The sequence below is a fragment of the Suillus subaureus genome, assembly GCF_016647635.1.
Source record: "Suillus subaureus strain MN1 chromosome Unknown BJ212scaffold_33, whole genome shotgun sequence".
Taxonomy (NCBI): domain Eukaryota; kingdom Fungi; phylum Basidiomycota; class Agaricomycetes; order Boletales; family Suillaceae; genus Suillus; species Suillus subaureus.
This window is the reverse complement of record NW_024538589.1, coordinates 509,388-528,456: the sequence shown is the minus strand read 5'-3', so window position 1 is coordinate 528,456 and position 19,069 is coordinate 509,388. Positions and strand designations below refer to the sequence as shown.

The 19,069-nt window shown below is 48.9% G+C and overlaps 9 protein-coding genes across 9 annotated transcripts; 2 read left to right on the top strand and 7 right to left on the bottom strand.

Moving 5' to 3' along the window:
- Nucleotides 1-627: 627 nt before the first annotated feature.
- Nucleotides 628-1,451, top strand: BJ212DRAFT_1379290 (uncharacterized protein). The gene is made up of 3 exons (XM_041336587.1): nucleotides 628-805; nucleotides 949-1,040; nucleotides 1,280-1,451. Exons 1-3 carry the CDS (start codon nucleotides 792-794, stop codon nucleotides 1,441-1,443), a joined length of 270 nt encoding a protein of 89 aa, XP_041189429.1. The 5' UTR covers nucleotides 628-791; the 3' UTR covers nucleotides 1,444-1,451.
- A 1,631-nt stretch (nucleotides 1,452-3,082) lies between these two features.
- Nucleotides 3,083-3,562, bottom strand: BJ212DRAFT_599562 (uncharacterized protein). The gene is made up of 2 exons (XM_041343628.1): nucleotides 3,260-3,562; nucleotides 3,083-3,210 (listed from the first exon to the last, which is right to left on the bottom strand). The coding sequence occupies exon 1, from the start codon at nucleotides 3,508-3,510 to the stop codon at nucleotides 3,289-3,291; it is 222 nt and encodes a 73-aa protein (XP_041189428.1). The 5' UTR covers nucleotides 3,511-3,562; the 3' UTR covers nucleotides 3,083-3,210; nucleotides 3,260-3,288.
- Nucleotide 3,563: 1 nt separating this feature from the next.
- BJ212DRAFT_599553 (uncharacterized protein) lies at nucleotides 3,564-5,478 on the bottom strand. Its single transcript, XM_041343627.1, has 5 exons — nucleotides 4,825-5,478; nucleotides 4,599-4,769; nucleotides 4,144-4,549; nucleotides 4,025-4,093; nucleotides 3,564-3,964 (listed from the first exon to the last, which is right to left on the bottom strand). Exons 1-5 carry the CDS (start codon nucleotides 5,207-5,209, stop codon nucleotides 3,601-3,603), a joined length of 1,395 nt encoding a protein of 464 aa, XP_041189427.1. The 5' UTR covers nucleotides 5,210-5,478; the 3' UTR covers nucleotides 3,564-3,600.
- Nucleotides 5,479-7,579: 2,101 nt separating this feature from the next.
- BJ212DRAFT_1302535 (uncharacterized protein) lies at nucleotides 7,580-10,473 on the top strand (the record flags this gene model as incomplete). Its single annotated transcript, XM_041333279.1, has 6 exons — nucleotides 7,580-8,655; nucleotides 8,791-9,078; nucleotides 9,204-9,295; nucleotides 9,611-9,719; nucleotides 9,870-9,961; nucleotides 9,989-10,473. 6 exons carry the CDS (start codon nucleotides 7,580-7,582, stop codon nucleotides 10,471-10,473), a joined length of 2,142 nt encoding a protein of 713 aa, XP_041189426.1.
- An 800-nt stretch (nucleotides 10,474-11,273) lies between these two features.
- Nucleotides 11,274-12,826, bottom strand: BJ212DRAFT_1379261 (uncharacterized protein; the record flags this gene model as incomplete). Its single annotated transcript, XM_041336586.1, is given in 6 exon segments — nucleotides 11,274-11,439; nucleotides 11,501-11,543; nucleotides 11,551-11,817; nucleotides 11,874-12,080; nucleotides 12,137-12,330; nucleotides 12,389-12,826. Coding segments are annotated over 4 exon segments (888 nt in total), but the record flags the coding sequence as incomplete, so codon positions are not given.
- Nucleotides 12,827-12,927: 101 nt separating this feature from the next.
- Nucleotides 12,928-13,865, bottom strand: BJ212DRAFT_599381 (uncharacterized protein). Its single transcript, XM_041343626.1, has 6 exons — nucleotides 13,642-13,865; nucleotides 13,459-13,578; nucleotides 13,336-13,392; nucleotides 13,078-13,270; nucleotides 13,022-13,028; nucleotides 12,928-12,967 (listed from the first exon to the last, which is right to left on the bottom strand). The coding sequence occupies exons 1-6, from the start codon at nucleotides 13,659-13,661 to the stop codon at nucleotides 12,960-12,962; spliced, it is 405 nt and encodes a 134-aa protein (XP_041189424.1). The 5' UTR covers nucleotides 13,662-13,865; the 3' UTR covers nucleotides 12,928-12,959.
- Nucleotides 13,866-14,319: 454 nt separating this feature from the next.
- Nucleotides 14,320-14,945, bottom strand: BJ212DRAFT_599266 (uncharacterized protein). The gene is made up of 2 exons (XM_041343625.1): nucleotides 14,866-14,945; nucleotides 14,320-14,801 (listed from the first exon to the last, which is right to left on the bottom strand). The coding sequence occupies exon 2, from the start codon at nucleotides 14,753-14,755 to the stop codon at nucleotides 14,459-14,461; it is 297 nt and encodes a 98-aa protein (XP_041189423.1). The 5' UTR covers nucleotides 14,756-14,801; nucleotides 14,866-14,945; the 3' UTR covers nucleotides 14,320-14,458.
- BJ212DRAFT_599209 (uncharacterized protein) lies at nucleotides 14,914-15,641 on the bottom strand. The gene has a single exon (XM_041343624.1). It carries the CDS (start codon nucleotides 15,451-15,453, stop codon nucleotides 15,073-15,075), a length of 381 nt encoding a protein of 126 aa, XP_041189422.1. The 5' UTR covers nucleotides 15,454-15,641; the 3' UTR covers nucleotides 14,914-15,072.
- An 817-nt stretch (nucleotides 15,642-16,458) lies between these two features.
- On the bottom strand, nucleotides 16,459-17,719 carry BJ212DRAFT_1379244 (uncharacterized protein). The gene is made up of 7 exons (XM_041336585.1): nucleotides 17,592-17,719; nucleotides 17,428-17,521; nucleotides 17,179-17,340; nucleotides 17,038-17,113; nucleotides 16,854-16,985; nucleotides 16,787-16,805; nucleotides 16,459-16,743 (listed from the first exon to the last, which is right to left on the bottom strand). Exons 2-7 carry the CDS (start codon nucleotides 17,455-17,457, stop codon nucleotides 16,572-16,574), a joined length of 591 nt encoding a protein of 196 aa, XP_041189421.1. The 5' UTR covers nucleotides 17,458-17,521; nucleotides 17,592-17,719; the 3' UTR covers nucleotides 16,459-16,571.
- Between the last annotated feature and the right edge of the window lie 1,350 nt (nucleotides 17,720-19,069).

Below are 19,069 nucleotides of genomic sequence, written 5' to 3'. Positions count from 1 at the left end.
GAGTTACCAAGCAGCGCGACTCTTGCATCCGTCCAAATCCTGTCGCTGTACCCAACAACGGTACAATGTTGTCATGGCGTAGAATCTTCAAAAATACCAATTTCTCGGCTGATTTTCTGGATAATTCAAAGTAGCATTGAGTTGATATAGCTCATCCGATTCTCCCGGCGCGCGTCACTTACCCTGTTGATTCGCTCCAAATCATAATACTCTGGAAATCTGAATGACTTGACCGCAACCTTACGTACCGATCGATCAGCGTAAGCCAGCGCATGGCAAAGGCATCTAAAACATGCACTGACGAAGGTTGAATTATCACTGTCTGCAATGTAATTGCATTTCCAGACATCGCCAAATGCACCTCCACTAACGTGGTCCTGAGTTGTTCGAGTGATAAAGGGTGTTAAATCGTTTTCCACCCTACACGGTAAGTTGAGTAAAGCTGCAGATACTTCGGCACCAATCACAATGCAACCATACCCCGGATCGCGGTTCTCCATACTTTCTTCTATCAGCCTGCAGTCAAAGAAATGTGGATCGGGTACAGTTGATACGGTTCGTAGTTGATGTTTCGAAGCCTAAGGTATTTCACGTTCGAAGTTGGCAATGGATAGCAAGGTGGTTTGGGGTGAGTCTTAAGTGTGCACATAAATAGAGTATACCCCCGGGTACCACCTGGGCGTGGTGACCTCATGTTTCCCACATGTTCATGCCCACCATTTACTACTAGTAGCACGGGGCCCAAATTATAACCCTCAGCCCACTGGCAGCCAATTACCCTCATTGGGGGGATGAGAGGCCTGGGGTACGTCTTCTCTTTTCCGGTTTGGTTTGATGAAGCTGATGGATTTTATGTTTCTTTTTGGGGTTTTGATTTTGATTTTGGTCTTCTATTATTCTGATTCTTGATCTGGTTCTTGTGCTGGGGATCTACGTGAACGATATCAGACTGCGATACCCCATCAGTCTCGTTATCATCGTCTTCTTCTCGCTCCTTGCTACTTCCATTGTGTTCGAGCACCACGATGTGTTGGTTAGAGGTGCGTGCTTTCATTCGTTTCTCCTTTGATGTGGTTCGAGTTTTGTCCGAGTTTTGTCAGCTCCATTTCATTCACTATTCATTCTGTTTATTTGTCCTTCTGGTCGGGTGCGCAATGATGTTCATAGTAGGTTGTCTTTCTGAACACTGATTGTATACTCATTCTGACGCGCACTTTTCCCTTTCCCTCTTCCCGCTCCCTTATTCCTTCCTTAAACTTCAACTAACACCTCCTACCAGTGACGAACAAACACATTCGGCTCCCATCTCGGCCCTCTATCCTGACTGTATTCATCGTTCTCGGCCCCAGGAGGAGGACAAGCGCAAGCGCCATGGGAGAGAATACTGAGCAACCCATACGCTCTTCCTCCGATTCTGTTTTGTGTGGCAATTTCGTGGGGTGAGATGGTTTTGGAATGTGTGAGTACTCTCCCCACTAGCAAAACTCCTTGCTGCGCAACGACCTACCTCCAAATAATCTTACTCGATGATATAACCTACGCTAACTCTCCACGCAGCGCACACCACCTACCATTTGACCTTCCCTAGCAACTCTCCAAGTCATCATCACCACACACATTGCATACGTAGCGTGTATAGTCCTAGGCGGTGTGTTGTTGCAGACTGCACCTACATCGTTGTTCGGCGGCGTGGGTGGCATAGGCACAAAAGGCACGGGTATATGCGCAAAAGGCATAAACACCCTAGAATCCAAAATGGAATCCTTCTGGCACGTCGTCCGCGAAATCGAGCGACACGGACATGTCATGAGTCTTCCTGCTCCGTATATGTGGTAGGTGTGTCTGCCTGGACTGAGGGAGATGAGGTCTTCTAGGCTACGGTCTGCACCAGGGTCCGCCTTCTCGTCGATGTTCCCGTTTGCACCACGATCTGCTCTCTCACCCTGTCCCCCCCAACGCGCCAAGAGGACCAGAACTGCAATTGATAATAACACTTTCACTACATGTCCCACATTCGTTGTGCGATGAGGTATTGAAGTTTACGCGGTGAGTGTGAGAGGATTAAGGGGGCATTTATCGGTGATAGAGTGAGGGGGTTTGGGGTGGAGGTTGAGATCATGTCACTTAATGGTCACGTATCAATACTTGCCAGAAATCTGACGTCTAGTATGGGCAAGGATACACAACTCTACAGAGGGAACATGGTGTCATTCTGCCCATGTCGGCGACACTTATACTCCTCTCCTCACTCACCCGCGGGCTACAGAATCCTACCACTACTTTTTCCTTGTCATCACTCACTCCACATCCCGCACTCCAAACCCTCAATGCGTCACTTCGGCTCAACACTCTTGGAACCCAGGCCAATGTCAACACCCGGTTGTGGGTGTAATACTTGTGGCATCATGAATGAGCCCAGAGTCGGGGGCTCTTGTGGGTGTAAGACCTAGTTTGGCTCGGGGTGTGATGTGAATAGGAGAGGAGGATGGGGGTGGGGACTGTGCGTCTTGGTCAAGGTCCATTTGCGCGTGTTGGTGTTGTTCATAGTTAGTAGTGACGAAAAGAAACAAATGGGAGACTGATTTCGCCCTCCTCGCCCTTATCCTCATCTTGCTGATCTTTGTTGGCATTTTCTCTGGGCGCAGTGGAACTCAAGCGGAAAGCCCATAACAACGCCTGCGCGGTACAGCATCGAGGAATTTGAGCCATGTGCTCGGTTGAGGAATCGGCTCCTCGGCGATATCCGAGTCTGCGCTGCTTCAGCGTATACTGTATGTATTATCCTTCAAGGCTCCGCCAGCCAAAGTATAGTGGGTTTGAGGCCAAGCTAAAATGCAGCTGGCCAATGCAAGATTGTCGTGTGCGACGCAGGACACCGGGTGTGGTGGCTATGAAGAAGACGCGTCATCGGGAGATGGGTCACCCGGTAAGCTTATTGCGTTGTGCAAGGAAAGAGAAGAGAATATAGAACGATGGGCAAGGAAGAAGTTAAGTTGACATGACGAGCTCCCCTTCTACCCACATGTCTGTTTAACTTCAAATCAATCCAAAACATCGGCTGTACACTCCCATAATCACATATTCGTCTCCCCACCTCGAAAAATAAAAACAAGTCATGCACTCACCGTCTCCTCCAGGATCCGGCCTTCACTCCATTCACAGCCGTCGATGGTGAGGCATGCTCTGCCAAAGACGTCGAGGATTGAAGGCCTGCCAACGCAAATGGTGTGTATGTATTATAGACAAATAAGCCACGCACCATGCCATGTTTTTCCAGCAACACAATCTTCACGTGCAGAGCATTGATCTCTGGGCAATACAGACGAACACTGCTGCCGTCGGGTCGCGTTCAAAGGCAATTGTCTCCTCGTTGATCGGTAATGCTGCTACCTGCTCATCAGTCATCCATTTCACCAGCCGCAGCATACCAAACAGCCCTATTTTGCTGCCGTCCATTGTGATGAGCAAGTTCAAGCAAGACTTAGGCAAAGTTTGTTCGGTTCGCGTCATGCCACACGTGCAAGGTCATGTGATCGCGTCATGATTTAGCTCGGTCATTACAAAAGTATAAATGTATCACCAGTATACCGTGATCAGGAATTATAAGTGCGGCACCAAAGTAATCCATGACACCGTCTTGTATGCGTCAGGAGGAAGATTGCGTAAAGTGGTGAACATAAGTACCAAGAGGATGGCACGAGCTGTGATGTACAGCATGGCATATAATACACATACAGGCCAGCTCACCGCATCTGGTGTGTCTAGGACTCCAAGAAGATATAAAGTGAACAAACTAAGCCAGGGTGTGCAAGTTATGGCGACGGCACTCATGCGCCATAGCACCTGTTCCTGATATGTGTGGAAGGCAAAAAACCAAGCCATACAATGGATGCCGCCAAATATGGTTGCCATAAGCAATCCAGCACACACAAGAACTTCCCTGTCTGAATACTCGAGTTTGATGCTGCCATCAAATGTTGGAACTCGGAGCTTTCGAGATGTGGGAATGTAAAATAAGCCTAACAGTTCATCAATGGGGCGGATAACTAGAAACAAGATCTCCCATACAGCGACTTGGTCGCTTTCAGGGACACTAAAGCAGATATAATTAGCAGCGATGCAATCCTCGAGGCACATACATACTAAACGTGATCCTCTGGCCTTGACGTGGTTGATTTCCAGTATACCGGATGTGGACGTTGCACATTGAGAGGCTTGTTCCACCACACAGCATAAGTTATGAAATTGAGGACCGCAAAAGCGAGTGTCCCCACTTCGAGCTGGGTGGTCTCGAGGTGATAGATGGCGCGGGTGATGAGCTGCATAATAAACCAGGCCACCTGGAGCATGATCAGTCCTTTCGATATCGCATTGCCTTTGCTCCTGTCGTGGATCTGGTTTGCCGTTAGGGTAGGGGCGTCGATGCACCGGTCACGCATCAGTTTGAGAATGGAGTCAGGACGTAGTGTAAGGTAGGGTTCCCCGTCCACATAAAGCATGAAGCCACCCATCAGCACAAAGAAGCTGTGTGTCTTAGTCCATGCATCATCTAATGATGCACATGAATCAACATCTGGGTGAGCACGAGTGGGGCTTACCTTCAGATTGCTCTGAGAAATAAGCCTTAACCGACCTTTGGATCCACCTCGCAAAGACAGCAGGGAAACGCCGAAGAAACATCAGCACGGATAATATACGTGTAGCAAGTACTATGAGAAGGCGGCGAAGGAAACGATTTTCATGTTGCTCAGGTGCTTCGGGCTCCTTTTCTAAGGACAGGTATAGTAAATGGTGAGATACAGAGTTTCTGAAAGCACAACTCACCTTCGGACTGCGCCTGCTCCGGAAGAACGCTGGGATACCCCGATTTCTCGAACCGTCTTGTAACATAGCAAGCACTGAACCACTGGCGCATAGCCCATGTCACCATCAGTTCAGGAGCGATGAGTGCCATTATCATGATGCCAAGTCTCCGCCGTAAGATACGATAGGGACTGTCCTTGGGACTCGGAATATTGATGTGAATGGCACTGTAAATACAAGCAAATAGAGTGATGACGGAGCTGGAGATGATTGTCCATAGGGTTCTGGTCGTGAATGATGGGGCTTTCAAACTGTCGCTAGTAGTAGTATTTGATGTGTTTGTTGTAGGTGCAGCTCGGGTGACTCCAACGAGGTAGAGGAAGGCGCAGAAAACTAGTAAGCGCATTATTGGATGTCACTTTTCGGTGTATCACCGTATGCGTCCTGTTCACTATTTGTATTTTACTGGCGGGCGTCAGTACAATGGGGGTAGATTGGAAATAGGCCAGTTTTATCTCTCGAGCGTTCCGACGGTCACGAAAACAAGATACGCGAGGCCCTCGAAAACCTCGTTGGCTAGAATCGCGAGAATCAAGTTTGCATTGTGGTGTTCTTCCCTTAAATTGTCCGTGTACTAGCGGAAGACGAAGGAATAGGTACGTGGGTTGTGAGAGACTGCAGGCAGGACATTGTTGTTGGGTACAGTCGTCAGACCACATCAGGGCAAGAGACGGGAGGGTGTAAGAAGCAGAGAGTCCCGGTGGACATTCGGCATGGGCAATAGCAGACGTGCTATGGTAAGCTTGACCTTCAAATTAGACATAACTAGCCAGTGAAAACTTGCCGAGCGGTGCTGGAGGTCTTGACATCTGCCTTGATACACGTGCCTTACTCTTCCCAAGATTTGGAAGCCAAAGTACTTCAGAATATTGGTAACAGGGAACCTATGACTCCTGACATGCTGGCGCCTCAAGAACGGGTTTGATGAGGCCAAACTAAATGTGCACATGTGAGCGTCTGTTCTAATCACGTTCCATGACGATAAGCAGTTGTGACAGTGCGACCCTAACGTGTGTCCAATGGCAGGATTTAATTTACCTTCCAGCGCGCAGAATCTGATCTGATCACAGGTCTTCTTTCTTCGCAGCCCCAGAGCGGTTGTTTGTCATCGATACTCTTGCGCGCTCCGTGCACAGAGTAACGACTGACCATCTCCACAGTCATCCATGCTTCCTTTGGCGTGTAGATGTCCCGGTCCTGGCAACCCATGACTTCCACGATAGCGCAAATTTGCCCCCAGATTGCGTAGTAATGGAATCGTTCAGTCAGAAATTACATCATACCGCAGATAAAAACTATTCCATCGTCTTCCAGAACAAAGATGTCCTTGCCTGAATATCATTGGTTATCAGGAAATGGTTGAAGTTGTTGAGGACAATAACCTTGGCGTTGTAAGTAACGATGTCAAGATTCAGAGGTTCGGAAGTGCTGACGTACGTGCCAAGCGAGTTCAAAGCGAGCTGCCAAGTTTCACCGATCGACTTCAAAATGTAGGGAACGGGCCCAACGCCACGATGCTGAACTCATATTGTCGATGGCTGGCCGTGATGATAGATGCTGGTCCTGCAGCTGCAGACTTGCTACCGTTGGCATACTGCAAGATAGGATACGGTTTGTTTTGATCTTACAATACAGACTACTGGAGACGATAGAAGTTGACAGCTGCGAAACTGAGCCAATCCGGTTTATCCGAGTTCGACTGAGCTGATACATGATGGAAACTAAAGTGAAGGTAGGCAAGAAAGCATAAGCGTGGATGTGGATTGCGGCTACTTGATCAAGGGATTTGCTGGCAATTAGGGGGATAAATATTGGAGATGGACTTCGGTCGCGTGAGTCGTTTAAAAGGAGCGTGTAGGGCGGTTGGATGGGCACAGGTATCAAGGGTTTTAGCCTTACTACGGAGTGCAAGAAGGCCTAGGGCCTATTCATTGGGTGGGTGCCGTTACGAGAGTGGAAAATGTTGACGTCGCACCGAGTTCAAGATGACTGGAAAGTTGCCAAGTCATCAGCTATAGGCGATTCAAGTCAGTACTATAAGTATGCATAAACTTTCCCGACTCACATGGGCGCGCGTTGAACGCACCAGGGAAGACATATCAAATACGGAGGACCGTGGAGGGCATTCACGTATAATTGTTCAGGCCCATCAGTTTGTTCGAGCTGGAACCAGTGCGAGAAGTTGACACGGAGAAGGCGTATCGCGCGTCCAACGGTGAATTTATATGATGACAATACATCATGAGCTATGAGGAAGAGCACCACTTATAAAAACAACGCTCCCGCAAAATCAGCGCGAGAGATGTAACGTGTTATATTATGATGGGCGGGGATGCTCACTTTGAATGCCTTTGATTTATCCTCGACCAAGGTATCAGGATCACACCACCCAGCGGCATGCTTGTAATGGACGTAGCGCCAGCATGACGCTGAATCACGTCGTGGTTATTACTTCTGAGTGGGAAAAGAGGGTCTTTGAGCGTCGTACCGTGGTGGTCGCACTCTAGTACTTTGCGGAACTGATATTAGATGATTTTGTTCATCGATGCTGGCATTAAATTTTATCGTTGACGTCGGATGGTGGTTGATGTAAAGGATGTCACTTGCAAGTCCAAATAAGCAGGTGACCCAGGACGTAAAATTAAACGACGACCATTAAGCCACTCCTTCTCCATTCCACTCTCTTTAGAATCATAATTACTTTAGCAGTGCAGGCATGCACCGCCGAAAGTCCAGCAAGGAAGACTTAGACGACAGTGACACGTTTGTCCTCATTCCAGAAAACAATGAGCCAACGACGGCGCCTATGTTGACAGCGGCGCCTGCTAGGCTTGGACTACCACAACTTGGTCCAGGAATACCAGCGCGTCCACCAACAGTGAAACGTCCACCTAGCATTTCTCTAAACTCACCGCCTACCTCTCCATTCCGTGCATCACATGCTCGGGTACGAAGCATATCCTCGGGTCCATTCGTGCCACCCGTGTCATCTCCGCTCGCAAATACGTTCCATGTCCCACTTCATCCGTTTGAGCCGGGTCAGGTTGACGACGCCGCAGAAGGACTCAGAGGACACGGACGAAGACACAGCCGAATGCACTCGCGCAACTTATCGTTTTTCTTTCCCCGCCCGCACGCAACCATCTCTGAAGATCTCCCTTCAGACGTCGAATCTGCCCCAAATAACAATTCACAATCCCAAATCGACCTTCATATACCCGCATCTCAAAGCGAGCCCCTTCAGATCGGGCATGACCGTACAGCTTCTTTTTCATTCGGCTCCTCGGGCTCTATGCTCAAGTCAAACTCTACAGGTGCAGTCCCAGCTGGCGTGACAGCACGTAGAGGTCATCATCATAAACATTCACTCTCTCATAACTTCTTTTCTTTCCTTGATCCTGCTCGTCAATCACAACCAGAAGCAAAACCTGAGGAGTTGCATACGGCTCCTACCCCTGCTCCGATGTCCCCGTGGAGTCCGGCGAGCAACATCCAAGGCGGAGAGAGCGCAGGCTCTGGCAACGTCGATCTTACAACAGGCACAAGCTCTCGTTCCAGCTCAGCATCCCCTGCACTCCCTCCCTCGCCTTATTTCTCTTTGAATCTACGCAAAGACGGTCTTTTGGCGCGAGTTGCATGCGTACTGCAATTCTGCTTGGGTGCGTTGCTCTGGGTGCGGGGACAGGCTATCGGGTCGTTGGCTTGTACAGGCCTGGGGTATTGGGTCGTGTTCGACGCATTTGGAATCGCAGTGGGCGGGCCTCTTCTTGGGAGAAGCAAGAGTGGTTTTGGGTGAGTTTTGTTCTTCGGTCGTCTCCACGCACATATCGCAGCGTCGTCTGCACAAGCGCGCATACATCCACATTACACCCACCCTCTACCCTCTCTACCTCCCATGTTACCCACCCAAACTAACCCCCTACCCAGCCCAGCACGCACACAAACAACTCTCCTCTTCGCCCAATGTGTCTACCTCATGTTCGCAGGCGTATACGTAGCCAAAGAAGCTGTCGAACATATTCTGCTTTCTGCGGGACACGGGCACGGGCACGGGCGCCCTTCCCCTTCTTCTCCCGCTGCATCAACGTTAACTTTGAATGCATCACCGAACGCAGCTGGAGGTATCACGCGAGGCCTGGGTCTGCACGGCGCAGGTGAGATGGGGAATGATGGACATCATCATCATTGGGGGGATGAGAGACCTGAGATGTTGGGGTGCGTCTTCTCTTCTCTTGTTTGGCTTGGTGAAGCTGATGGATTTCGTGTTTCTTTTTTGGGTTTTGATCTTGGTTTTCTATTGTTCTGCTTCTTGTGCTGGGGATCTACGTGAACGACATCAGACTGCAATACCCCCTCGGTCTCGTTATCATGGTCCTCCTCTCGCTCCTTTTTACTTCCATTGTGTTTGAGCACCACGATGTGTTGGTTAGAGGTATGTTTTTTCGTCCCTCCCACTTTTCATGTGGCTCTTGTTTCGTTTCAGTTCGTCTCCAGCCCCATTTCGTTCGCTGTTCATTCGGTTTATTTGTCCTTGGGGTTGGGTGCGCAATGATGTTCACAACATATTATGCTGTTGCATCTGAACACTGACTGCATACTCATTCTGATGCGCATCCCTCCCTCTTCATTGCTCCTTCCTTAAACCCCAGCTAACAGCTCCCACCAGTAACGAACAAACACATTCACCTCCCATCCCCACTCTCTCTCTTCCAGCGCTCCCGACTCCATCCATCGTTCTCTGTCCCAGGAAGAGGACAAACGCAAGCGCCATGGGAGAGAATATTGAGGAACCCATATGCTCTTCCTCCGATTCTGTTTTGTGTGGCGATTCTGGGGGGTGAGATGGTTTTGAATGTGTGAGTACTTGTTCTTCGAGGGCTTTGTTGCTCGACTTCATTCATTCTTGCGATCACCTTTCTCTTCATTTGAAAGACTCCTTTCTGCACATTGACCTACCTTCAAATAATCTTACTCGATGATATAACCTATGCTAACTCTCCACGCAGCGCACACTACACACCTTTCGACCTTTCTCTAGCAACTCTCCAGGTCATCATCACCACGCACGTCGCATACACAGCGTGTATAGTTCTAGGTGGTGTGTTGTTGCAGACTGCACCTGTAGCATCGTTCGGCAGCGTGGGTAGTATAGGCACGAAAGGCATGGGTGCAGGCGCAAAGGGCACAAATAACCTAGAATCTAAAATGGAATCGTTCTGGCGCGTCGTCCGCGAAATCGAACGACATGAACATGTCACGAGTCTTCCTGCTCCGCATGTGTGGCAGGTTCGTCCGCCTGGACAGGGGGAGATGAGGTCTTCTGGGTTACGGTCTGCGCCAGTGTCTGCCTTCTCGCCGGCGTTCCCGTCTGCGCCACAATCTGCTCTCTCACCCTCTGACTCTACATCCCCTTTTTCCGACGTGCCAAGAGGGCCGGAACCGCAGTTGATAATCACGCTCTCACCACATGTCCCTTCTTCGTTGCGTGATGAGGATGTATTGAAGTTTACGCGATGGGCATGTGAGAGGGTCAGGGGGGCATTTGTGGGTGATGGAGTGAGAGGGGTTGGAGTGGAGGTTGAGGTGTGCGTGGGTGTTATCAGGGAGTAGGTGCATGGGAAAAGCGGAGGCAGCAGCGCTGTATAACCTTCTTTGTGTTTACCTTTCCCAGCTACGCTGAATACCCTTCTCATTCTGACAGGCCGAGAATTGCAATATTGGGCTGATTTCGGGCCACGCGCACGCAGTGATGATACAATGACCAGTCAATTCGGAAGTTAACTAGCTGCCCTACATATTTAGTTTGGTTGACACGCACGCCGGAGTGACTGATACAAAACGACTTGTCGACGCGCATGCTGGGATATTGGAACGCTGATTAACCAATGGTCAAGCGCTCGAAAGTTTTTAGGCTCCTGCTTACTGGGCCACCATAGGCTATCATACATGTTTCTGGCATGTGTCACTACAGATAGGATCAAAACTACCGTTTCCCCCATGAGGTTGAAGCATTGTGGATGACCACGTCCGAGTCACAGGCGAGTCACACATATGATAGGTGTATTTAATTGAACAGTCGCTAGTCATCGTTCACCATGGGGTTTTCTGTATGTGCGTCACGGAATGTTGTTTCCACCCCTGATTGAGATTCGTCATCTCCCTTTTCCACGTCAAGATCTATTCCGTTTCTTCGCCCACCAGCGTGACGTGAAGCGAACTGTACCCACCCTGTAAATCCTAGCCCGAATGCGCCACCATGAGAGTTATGAGTTCGAGTCAGTAGCTCAACCATTGGAAATTTCCGTACCCGTAACAAGCACGCTGTTCCGAATTAATTGATTCTACTACTTGCTTATCCAGTGCCTAGTGGTTTGGGTTCTAGCTGGGGAAGAGTAGTCTAAGGCCTGCATAGGAGAGACTAGAATGTCGAGACTAGGAAACGAGGCAGTTCAGGAGGGTATGGACGTGCGTTGGATATTTTCTAATGTTGAACTCAGGAGTCAGGCGTTTGCATGTACTAATAGAGTGGTCAACACTACCAGGGTCTCGTACTAGGTAGTACTCAATAGCGGATATGGATGTGACACTCTGTAAATCAGGCAAGTTCCCAGTTCTCCGAGTCCTCCTGCGAGTCAATCTTTGAAGAAGCCGCATCGCATCTTGCTTGGAAAGCTTGCAACGCTTCACAAGCGCCTGTGCCATCTTATCACGATTCACCCCTGACCGCAAATGCCCCCTGCCTGGAATCAAAAACTCTCGCAGCTTCTTGCACATTCGCGCAAACCAATCATTCACATCCACCAAGCACGCGTCACGACTTCCAAGTTCCATAAGCACATTTAGCACCTTCTTCCTGGATTCGAAGTATCTGGCTTCGTATGCGTTTTGGTAGCCCTTAATAGTTATGATGCAGACATGCGCAACGGTGACAATACCGGAGTTTTCGATATGTGCCTTGTTCATCATCCACCAGTCGCCATGTTCTTCTCGTTCTCGAGATTAGTAATGACCAGGGCAAGAGGCACCTGCTCTTGGCACAGGAACCCAAAGAATAATCTGTAGTTCTGCTGCATAGTGTTCGACGTTCTGCCAGCCTTGATGCAGAAAAGCAAGCCATGTACACCTCCTCGGTTCTTGAGCGAGACGATGAGTTCGTGTACCTTCACTAAGGTATCTAGATAGCTCGCAATATACATAGTGGGGGAGTTAAAGCTAGCCTGGATGTTTCTTGAATTAGAATACCGGCATGCTGGAGATCATGGTATTCACTTACTGTGTCAAACAGATTCACATTAAGCCGGGAATCCGAAAACGTGACCGGATACTCAGTTGATTCGAGTGTGCACAACTGTGCACCGGAAAAGGTCTTGGCGAGTTCTTCCCCAGCAATGAGAATTACCAATGCGCTTTTTCCTACGCCCGTTTCGCCGAAGATAATGAAGTTTGGTGGCTTCGTATGTGCGCAAACTAGAGGGGGAGTGATTGGCACTCCTGAATGCGTCGTAAAAGAATACGGTGAACTTACGTACTTCATTTGCTGAAGGTCGAAATTCGGGCTTGCGTAACAGACACCTTTGTATAATGACCCAATCTGAGTCTATTATTGCAGGATGGCCGTCGGGGCGCTGCGGTCCATGACCTTCTAATATCAAAGCAACGATACGCAATTCCGACTTTTCAGGCTTGATCTCAGACCAAGGGTGTCGGCCAGAGAGAATCTGTTGAATGAGTCCTCGGGCAAACATTTCGTGGCCAAACCACCGACTCACTTGAAGCATTACACAACCAAAAGAGTATATATGAGTTTTTTCCAGAGGCAGGCCACGGACATTGTCTGACAGAACAAGCTCTGGTGCTGCATAGTGGATTGCGCCTGGGTTTATAGATGTCGCAGCCAGTTGCGACTGGCCGAGAAGGGGTCGGACAATAGTGGAAAGACCAAAATCAATCAACCTTGCACGGCCCCCCTCATCAATTAGGATATTCGCCTGCAGGTTCGAAATTAGTTGTCAAGAATGCCTCAGCAGCTCCAGGTTCACCCCTGTTATATCCCGTGCACGTACGTGCACTGCACCAAAGGTAGGTCACCACTCATTTCAAACGTCTTGAGAAGATAATGAAACTAATAATAGCACAGTCCAGCGCTGACATCCTTTACCTTGCAACTTCGAGTGAGTCTTGAGAAGTGAAAGGTGTGATAAGAATTCTACTCACCATACGTGAACGGTCCAGCTCTGTGAGATCACTGTGGTTAGATGCTAGGTAGGCATTCAACGTGCCGTTTGGAATCCATGGAGTTACTAAGCAGCGCGATTGTGGCATCCGTTCAAATCCTGTCACTGTACCCAACAACGGTACAATGTTGTCATGGCGTAGAATCTTCAAAATGCCAATGTCTCCTGATTTTCTGGATAATCCAAAGTAACATTGAGTTAATACACTTGTCTGGTTCTCCCGGCACATGTCACTTACCCTGCTGATTTGCTCCGAATTATAATGCTCTGGAAATTTGAAGGCCTTGACCGCAACCTTATATACCGATTCAGCGTAAGCCAGCACATGCCAGTGGTAAAGGCATCGAACACATGGACTGACGAAGGTTGAAATACCGCTATTTGCACTGTAATTGCATTTCCAGATATCACCAAATGCACCTGCCCCAACATGGTCCTGAGTTGTTCGAGTAATGTTAAATCGTCTGGCAAGTCTTCCACCCTACATGCCAAGTTCAGTAAAGCTTCAGATACTGCGGCACCAAGCACATTAATACGGCCATACCCCGAATCACGGTTCTCCATACTTTCTTCTATTCGCCTGCCCGGGTCAAAGAATGCGGATCGGGTTCAATTGATACGGCTCGTAGTAGTCGATAGGCCCACGTTCGAAGTTGGCAGTAGATAGACAGAGAACTCTGGGAAAATACGGCGATAAGCCGCTCCTTCTCCATAGCAAATATCGCCTCGTTGTCTGCGCAAGTGGGCATATTCCCCCATGTTACCCACTCAAACTGACCATCCTACCCAGCACGCACACAAACAACCCTCCTCTTCGCCCAACGTGTCTACCTCATGTTCGCAAGCATATACGTAGCCAAAGAAGCTGTCGAATATATTCCGCTTTCTGCGGGACATGGACATGGGCATTGGGAACGTGCGCCCTTCCCTTTCTTCTCCCTCCGCTGTATCAATGTTAGCTTTGCTGAGGGTATCACGCGAGGTCTGCACGGGCGCAGGTGAGATGGGGGATGATGGGCATCATCATCGTTGAACGTTGAGAGATGAGAGGTGCGTTTTCTCTAGATTTCCTGTTTGGTTTGGTGCTTTCGTGTTGCTTTTTGGGATTCTGGTTTTGGTTTTGGTCCTCCATTGTTCTGCTTCTTGTGCGGGGGATCTGCATCGCTACTTCCATTGTATTCGAGCACTATGACTCGGACTCGGATGTATTGGTTAGAGGTGTGTGTTTTTGTTTGTCCGCGTAGTGTCTGTGGCTCCATTTCGTTTGCTTCATTCGGTTTATTTGTCCTTGGGGTTGGGTGCGCAATGATGTTCACAATATATTATGGTGTTGCATCTGAATCTGAACACTGATTACATACTCATTCTGATGCGCACCCTTCCTTCTCCTTTCCTCTCCCTTGCTTCCTCCTCAAATCCCAACTAACACCTCCCACCAGTAACGAACAAATACATTCACCTCCCATCACCGCTATCCTTATCCCAGCGCTCTCCACTCCCTCCATCAGTCCCAGGAAGAGGACAAGCGCAAGCGCCATGGGAGATAATATCAAGCAACTATACGCTTCCTCCGATTCTGCTTTGTGTGGTGATTCTGGGGGGAGACATGTGTGAATACTTGTTCTTTGACGGCTTTTTTTGCTCGACATTCTTGCCATGACCTTTCTCCTCACTCGCAAGACTCCTTCCTGCACAACGACCTACCTTCAAATAATCGTACTCAATGACATAGCCTACGCTAACTCTCCATGCAGCGCACACCACACACCTTTTGACCTTTGTCTAGCAATTCTCCAAGTCATCATCACCACGCACGTCGCATACGTAGCGTGTGTAGTCCGAGGAGGTGTGTTGTTGCAGACTGCACCTGCAATGTTGCTCGGCGGCGTGGGTGGTCTACACACGGGTATATGCGCAAAGGGCATAAGCACCCTAGAATCCAAAATGGAATCCTTCTGGCGCATCGTCTGCGAAATCAAGAGCGATACGAATACGTCATGAGTCTTCTTGCTATGCGTGTATGGCAGGTGTGTCCGCCTGGAGGGGAGATGAGGTCTTCTGGGTTACGGTCTGCGCCAGGGTTTGCCTTCTCGTCGGCCTTTCCGTCTGCGCCACGATCTGCTCTCACACTGCCCTTTGACTTGTCATCCCCCTTTTCCGACACGCCAAGAAGACTGGAGCCGCAGTTGATAATCACGCTTTCACTGTGTTCTGTCTTCGTTGCGCCATTGACAGGATATTGAAGTTTACGCAGTGGGCGTGTGAGAGGGTTAGGAGGGTATTTGTGGGTGATGGAGTGGGAGGGGTTGGGGTGGAAGCTGGGGTGTGCGTGGGTGTTATTAGGGGGTAGGTGCATGGGAAAAGCGGAGGTGGCAGCGCTATATAACCTTCTTTGTGTTTACCTTTCCCAGCTACGCTGAATATCCTTCTTATTCTGATAGCCTCAATATCGGGCTGATTTCGGCCACGCGCACACGGTGATGATGCAATAATCGGTCAATTCGGAAGTTAACTAACCACCGTACATATTTAGTTTGGTCGACACGCACGCGCGACGGAGTGACTTATACAAAACGACTTGTCACGTATGCTGGGAAGTTGGAATGCCGATTAACTAATGGTCAAGCGCTCGAAAGTTTTTAGGCTCCTGCTTACTGGGCTACCATATTTCTGGCGTGTCACTGAAGATAGGATCAAAACCTCCGCTACCCCAGGTTCACGATTCACACTATACTAGTTCCCAGGCACTCCTGCACAACTACCCCGTTTGTTACGGCGCGACGACGGTGACTTCGGTCTATGACGCGTCCCGATAAATTTAGCAGCACTTCCCGAGCCTTGCATCGACTTGGCGTTCCCCCGCGAGGTTGAAACTTGAAGCATTGTGGCACACGATCGCGTCATAGGCGGGTTACTATGCATCGCATACACGGCAGGTGTGTCCAGATGGACAGTTGTTAGTCGTCGCTTGCCATGAGGTTTTCTGCGTACGCGACGTCATGGTACCTCTGATTCGTCATCTCCCTTTCCACGTCAAGATCTTCGCCCACCAGCATGACGTGAATTCGCTTCGAGTCTTACGATAATCGAACTGTGCCCACCCTAGCTCGAATGCGCCACCATAGCAGATAGGTCAAATATTAATGTCTGGAGGAAACATAGTAGTAGGCCATTTATGCCAATCATTCCATATTAATTATATGTCAAGTGCAAAATATCCTTTCAACTCTCGTCCGCAATCCCTGTCGACGCTAGGTCTTTACTCGACTTTGTAAGCTGAGATGCTGTCATCCTGAGTAAATTGGGATATGTGGACCTCCAAAGGCATCATAGGATATTGCCGCACGTTTCCCTGTTCCATCTCCTCAGTCGTTCGTCTAGTATTGGCAGTCGAGAAGCGATGTCGAAAATTGAGCGTGATGCGAATAAGCACCATGTAGAAGGTGATCGATAAGATAGGTACGACCTAGTCAATCAGAGGTCAGTGTTGTTTTCCATAAAAGAGGTAAATAGCGGAATCACGATGTCCGACAAAACAGATTCTCCGTTGTTCGCGGTGATGAAACAGAAAAGAAAGGAGAACAGCATCACAGAGTATAATGCAGCGGCATCCACGAGCACGCGCACAATTACCATCACAGGTGCTCTTCGAAGTACGCAATTTAGAGACACGACGTTCGATCTTCCACACGCGATACACCAGTAGTCCTGGATACTTTCAGAGCCTCGACATCGGGATTGCGGGAACGTGCTTACCTGAACACACCAGATTAGTTGAAAGAGTCGAAACGATGAATGCCATGATCCATTTTTTAACGTCAGCGGCGAAGACGTCTCCGGGATCGGTGGTGGCTTGCGAATTACCATAGACCGCACGAACGCCAGTCACTGTGAAGCAGTATCAGGGCACACGGCTTCCAAAGTATTATTGCGACCCGACCTATGATGCTACACCACAGCAAAATGGGTAGGATGATCACCCGGACCGATTGCCAAAGAACATAGCAGCGATAAATCTTTTGCCAGACAAGATATTCCTGTAAGCCCATAGGTTTAAACGCAGATAAAAATAAGAACATACCATCACCCCATCAGCAAGTACAGTTTGGAAAATGTATAACGCGTGCTTGATCACATATGTCTCTTCTGTAACGTCTGCGAAGAATGCTGCTGGTCCGCCTGGCCACGTATCGCGATACTTCACCAGCCCGTTTTCGATACGAACGATGCCCACGATCATGTGCTTTGGAATTGTTAGCCGATGACACTATCCTATGTAAGAAGTAAAAAACTAACCACAGTGCTCACTAGCAATAGCAGGACTGGCCACTACAGCGATTGGGCGATTGACGTCCCGCATCCGACGCTTGTACGTCAAAGCCCAGATAGTGCCGATAAACAGGAGGACTGAAAAACCTGGAGAGGTGGGCTTAGCTCGGTGAGCATAGGACAGGACAACCCATCACGATACTCACCATATAAAATACCCTCCAGTATCGCTGACATCAAAGCGCTAGCATCCTCGGGGAGTTCAGCCATAGCAAATCTACAGTCCAGCTGGGAGATGTGGGCATCTGTGCCAGTTTCTATGTATCATTAAATATGTCATCGTGTCAGGATTTACACCGATTCAATTCATCCGCCGCGGGTGAAGTGGGGTTTAGTGATGGATACCGTGGGGACATCCGGTCGCTGTATCATCATGCATCGCTTTCGTCCATCAATTGGTCTGCCGGAACTATGATATTTTCGTTTGAAGCTGCTAGAGGACGTTTGTCTTCAAAATGGTTTGAATAGGGTTGACTAGGGTGAACATCACCCTTGGACTTGTTGTCATTTCTCTGGTACCTGTTGCATAAGCCCTGTAGACGCCGTTCACAATAAATATATGTTCTTCGTCCTGGCTACTTACCAACCGATACAAAACATAGAATGTACACGCACCGGCTAGTGACACATAAATACCCAGGACGGCTTCGTCCCACACAACCCCATGTATCGGAAGGTGACCTTGAACATCAGAAATAGAGAAGAGATCCCGCTCATTACCTGATCGGAACAATAGACGAGAACCCAAGGCACGGAGAGTACGAAAGTTTACTACAGGTGCAACATCTGGGCTGTGTGTACGTCATGCATAAACATGAATATAGAATACAAAAATAAACATCGAAGCCGTACAAAGGCACAAGAGTACTAGCAGGACCTGTAGAAATTTAGATTGGGAATGGACTGGGGTGAACTGTCAGCTAACCTTTTGAACAACTTTCACGGTGCGTCAAAATAAGTACGCCCCAGGATGAACCACAGGGAATTGTACAGCTACTATGGTATTTCTTTCTTCGCGCCGTGCTCACATAATGGATTAAGAGTACGTCTGCTGATGAGGGCTCAGTCTATATATACATTATGCCGCGGGGTGCTTGCGTGCTCTCGTATCGTTCTGCTTGGGCACGTCTTTGCTGTGTTTGAGCCTAGGATATTGGGGAATCTTTGACTCAGATGATTTCAAGACTTGTAGTGGGTGGGCCCTTCTTGGGAGGGGGTGGTTTGCGTGAGTTTTATTTTCTCTCTCCCTTGGGCAGGCCAAACAGAACAGAATGTGGGTCCGAACGCAACCAACCATACTGGTAACCAATGTTGAGAAACATACAAGATAAGTAAGTGCGAGCAGTGGGAAATGCCGCTGCCAGACGGAGGCGAAATGTACTGAGTAATACATATGCTATAGGGTCTTATATAATCAAGTATTAGCGCGTAGCGTGCAAGTTGAACTCGTCCGTCAGATATCCATCTGAGCGTCTCGGCATGTTTCAAATACCTGCTTTGCCTTGAAGATCTAATCCGATGCCATTCTGCGGCTACCTAGTGTCTCGGGACCCCATTTTTGGAAGAGCAAGGGTGGATTAGGGCCTCCATGCTCCTCGGGAGCAAGCTGACCTATTAAGAAGAGGTGTCTATGCCCGTTCATC

Coding starts and splice junctions, on each gene's coding strand:
- BJ212DRAFT_1379290 (XM_041336587.1), top strand. Junction 1,041..1,279: donor CCACGATGTGTTGGTTAGAG/GTGCGTGCTTTC, acceptor ACCTCCTACCAG/TGACGAACAAACACATTCGG.
- BJ212DRAFT_599562 (XM_041343628.1), bottom strand. CDS start 3,510: ATGACGCGAACCGAACAAACTTTGCCTAAGTCTTGCTTGAACTTGCTC.
- BJ212DRAFT_599553 (XM_041343627.1), bottom strand. CDS start 5,209: ATGCGCTTACTAGTTTTCTGCGCCTTCCTCTACCTCGTTGGAGTCACC. Junction 4,770..4,824: donor GGAGCAGGCGCAGTCCGAAG/GTGAGTTGTGCT, acceptor ACCTGTCCTTAG/AAAAGGAGCCCGAAGCACCT. Junction 4,094..4,143: donor AGGCCAGAGGATCACGTTTA/GTATGTATGTGC, acceptor TATCTGCTTTAG/TGTCCCTGAAAGCGACCAAG.
- BJ212DRAFT_599381 (XM_041343626.1), bottom strand. CDS start 13,661: ATGGAGAACCGTGATTCGGG. Junction 13,579..13,641: donor ATGGAGAACCGTGATTCGGG/GTATGGCCGTAT, acceptor CTTGGCATGTAG/GGTGGAAGACTTGCCAGACG. Junction 13,271..13,335: donor ATTCGGAGCAAATCAGCAGG/GTAAGTGACATG, acceptor TGGATTATCCAG/AAAATCAGGAGACATTGGCA.
- BJ212DRAFT_599266 (XM_041343625.1), bottom strand. CDS start 14,755: ATGGCAAGAATGTCGAGCAAAAAAAGCCGTCAAAGAACAAGTATTCAC.
- BJ212DRAFT_599209 (XM_041343624.1), bottom strand. CDS start 15,453: ATGCACCTACCCCCTAATAACACCCACGCACACCCCAGCTTCCACCCC.
- BJ212DRAFT_1379244 (XM_041336585.1), bottom strand. CDS start 17,457: ATGCGGGACGTCAATCGCCCAATCGCTGTA. Junction 17,114..17,178: donor TACTTGCTGATGGGGTGATG/GTATGTTCTTAT, acceptor GTCTGGCAAAAG/ATTTATCGCTGCTATGTTCT. Junction 16,986..17,037: donor GCTGTGGTGTAGCATCATAG/GTCGGGTCGCAA, acceptor ACTGCTTCACAG/TGACTGGCGTTCGTGCGGTC.